Source organism: Amphiura filiformis, chromosome 1, assembly GCF_039555335.1.
Source record: "Amphiura filiformis chromosome 1, Afil_fr2py, whole genome shotgun sequence".
NCBI classification, from domain to species: domain Eukaryota; kingdom Metazoa; phylum Echinodermata; class Ophiuroidea; order Amphilepidida; family Amphiuridae; genus Amphiura; species Amphiura filiformis.
In genome coordinates this window covers 77,490,140-77,491,565 of record NC_092628.1, presented here as the reverse complement: position 1 = coordinate 77,491,565, position 1,426 = coordinate 77,490,140, and the positions used below count along the sequence as shown (strand labels likewise).

Sequence of the window (1,426 nt, the reverse complement as noted above, 5' to 3'; positions counted from 1 at the left end):
CCTAGTTTATATTCCCTGACAGCTGATAAAAACAGTTTAAAATCTCTGCAGCAAATATCATTTATAAAAACACCGAATCTGAAAAAGCTATCTGCAAGCGACAATGCAATTATGCTTACTGAATCAGATATAGGCCTACCATTACTCCAGAATTTAACTTCTCTTGATCTTAGCATCAATCGAATCAATTCCGTTGATATCTTTCTCCGTATTAACACAATGGAAGAGTTGTACATACAGCAAAATTTAATCAGTGACGTTTCCCAACAGTTTGTTTCCAAAGTGAGTGAATTGCGATTACGTACTTTGGATCTCAGTGTCAATCCGTTTTCTTGCACTTGTGAGATTGAAGCATTCCGAGACTGGATCATTTACGACAATATCACTTCTTTAAACTCATACACTTACCAATGTAATTCTCCAAAGAGCTTAAAAAGTGTCTGTATCACGAACGTAGACTTGGATTGTTCCTCGCATATTGTATTGTATGCTATCATAAGTGTTGTCTGTGGCTTGGTTGTGTTCATTATCCTGGCATTTATCATAAGATATCGTTGGCATATTAAGTACACAATGTTTTTGATTTGTCGATTCCGAAAACATCAAATATTGGATGATGACGTCAATGCTAATAACGATAATGACATTGTTGTAGGTGTCAACCAGTGTCAGAGATATGATGCATATGTTTCTTATGACGAAAATTCGGCATTCGACGAAAATTGGGTGCTAAACGATCTTCGACGTAATCTGGAGGAAGGTCCTGAACCATTTCAACTTTGCATAAAAGCACGTGATTTTATTCCAGGACACGTGATCGTGGAAGCCATATCTGAAAGTATTCAAAATAGCCGTAGAACTATTCTGGTTTTAACTCCTAGATTTGTGGAAAGCGAATGGTGTTACTTTGAGATGCAAATGGCCCGTATGAGGCTCTTCCATGAAAACCGCGATGTACTGATTCTAGTATTATTTGAAGAGATTCCAGATGATCAACTGACATTGTCTTTGAGACAGCTGCTCTGCAGGAAAGAGTGTCTCAAGTTTCCTGACGACCACTTAGGTCAAGAATTATTTTGGCGACGATTACGCGAGGAACTTAAGAGGCCGGCAATGGTGGACCGTCGATTTATCACTTAAATTAAGTTGCTATGAACACCTTACATGCCTTATGCAGGTATTGCCTAAATTTTCTGTTTGTATTTCAACTATGCATATATCAACTATGACATTTAAGTTGTATCCCAAATATAAGTTATTTGACCAGATATTTTTTAAGTCAAAAATTAATGATGTAATTTTCTAGCGTTCAATAATTCTAATGTACCAGGTAAGTCTACCTAGTTGATTTTTTATGTGAGTTAATCCAGGGACAGGGAAATCCACCTTGTAGACTTTTTTGTTACCACCTGTATGTCTTACGACA

The 1,426-nt window shown here is 36.9% G+C and overlaps 1 protein-coding gene across 1 annotated transcript; it reads left to right on the top strand.

Moving 5' to 3' along the window:
- The first annotated feature begins 573 nt into the window (after positions 1–573).
- LOC140163079 (toll-like receptor 2 type-2) lies at positions 574–1,140 on the top strand. The gene has a single exon (XM_072186453.1). It carries the CDS (start codon positions 574–576, stop codon positions 1,138–1,140), a length of 567 nt encoding a protein of 188 aa, XP_072042554.1.
- Positions 1,141–1,426: the final 286 nt, after the last annotated feature.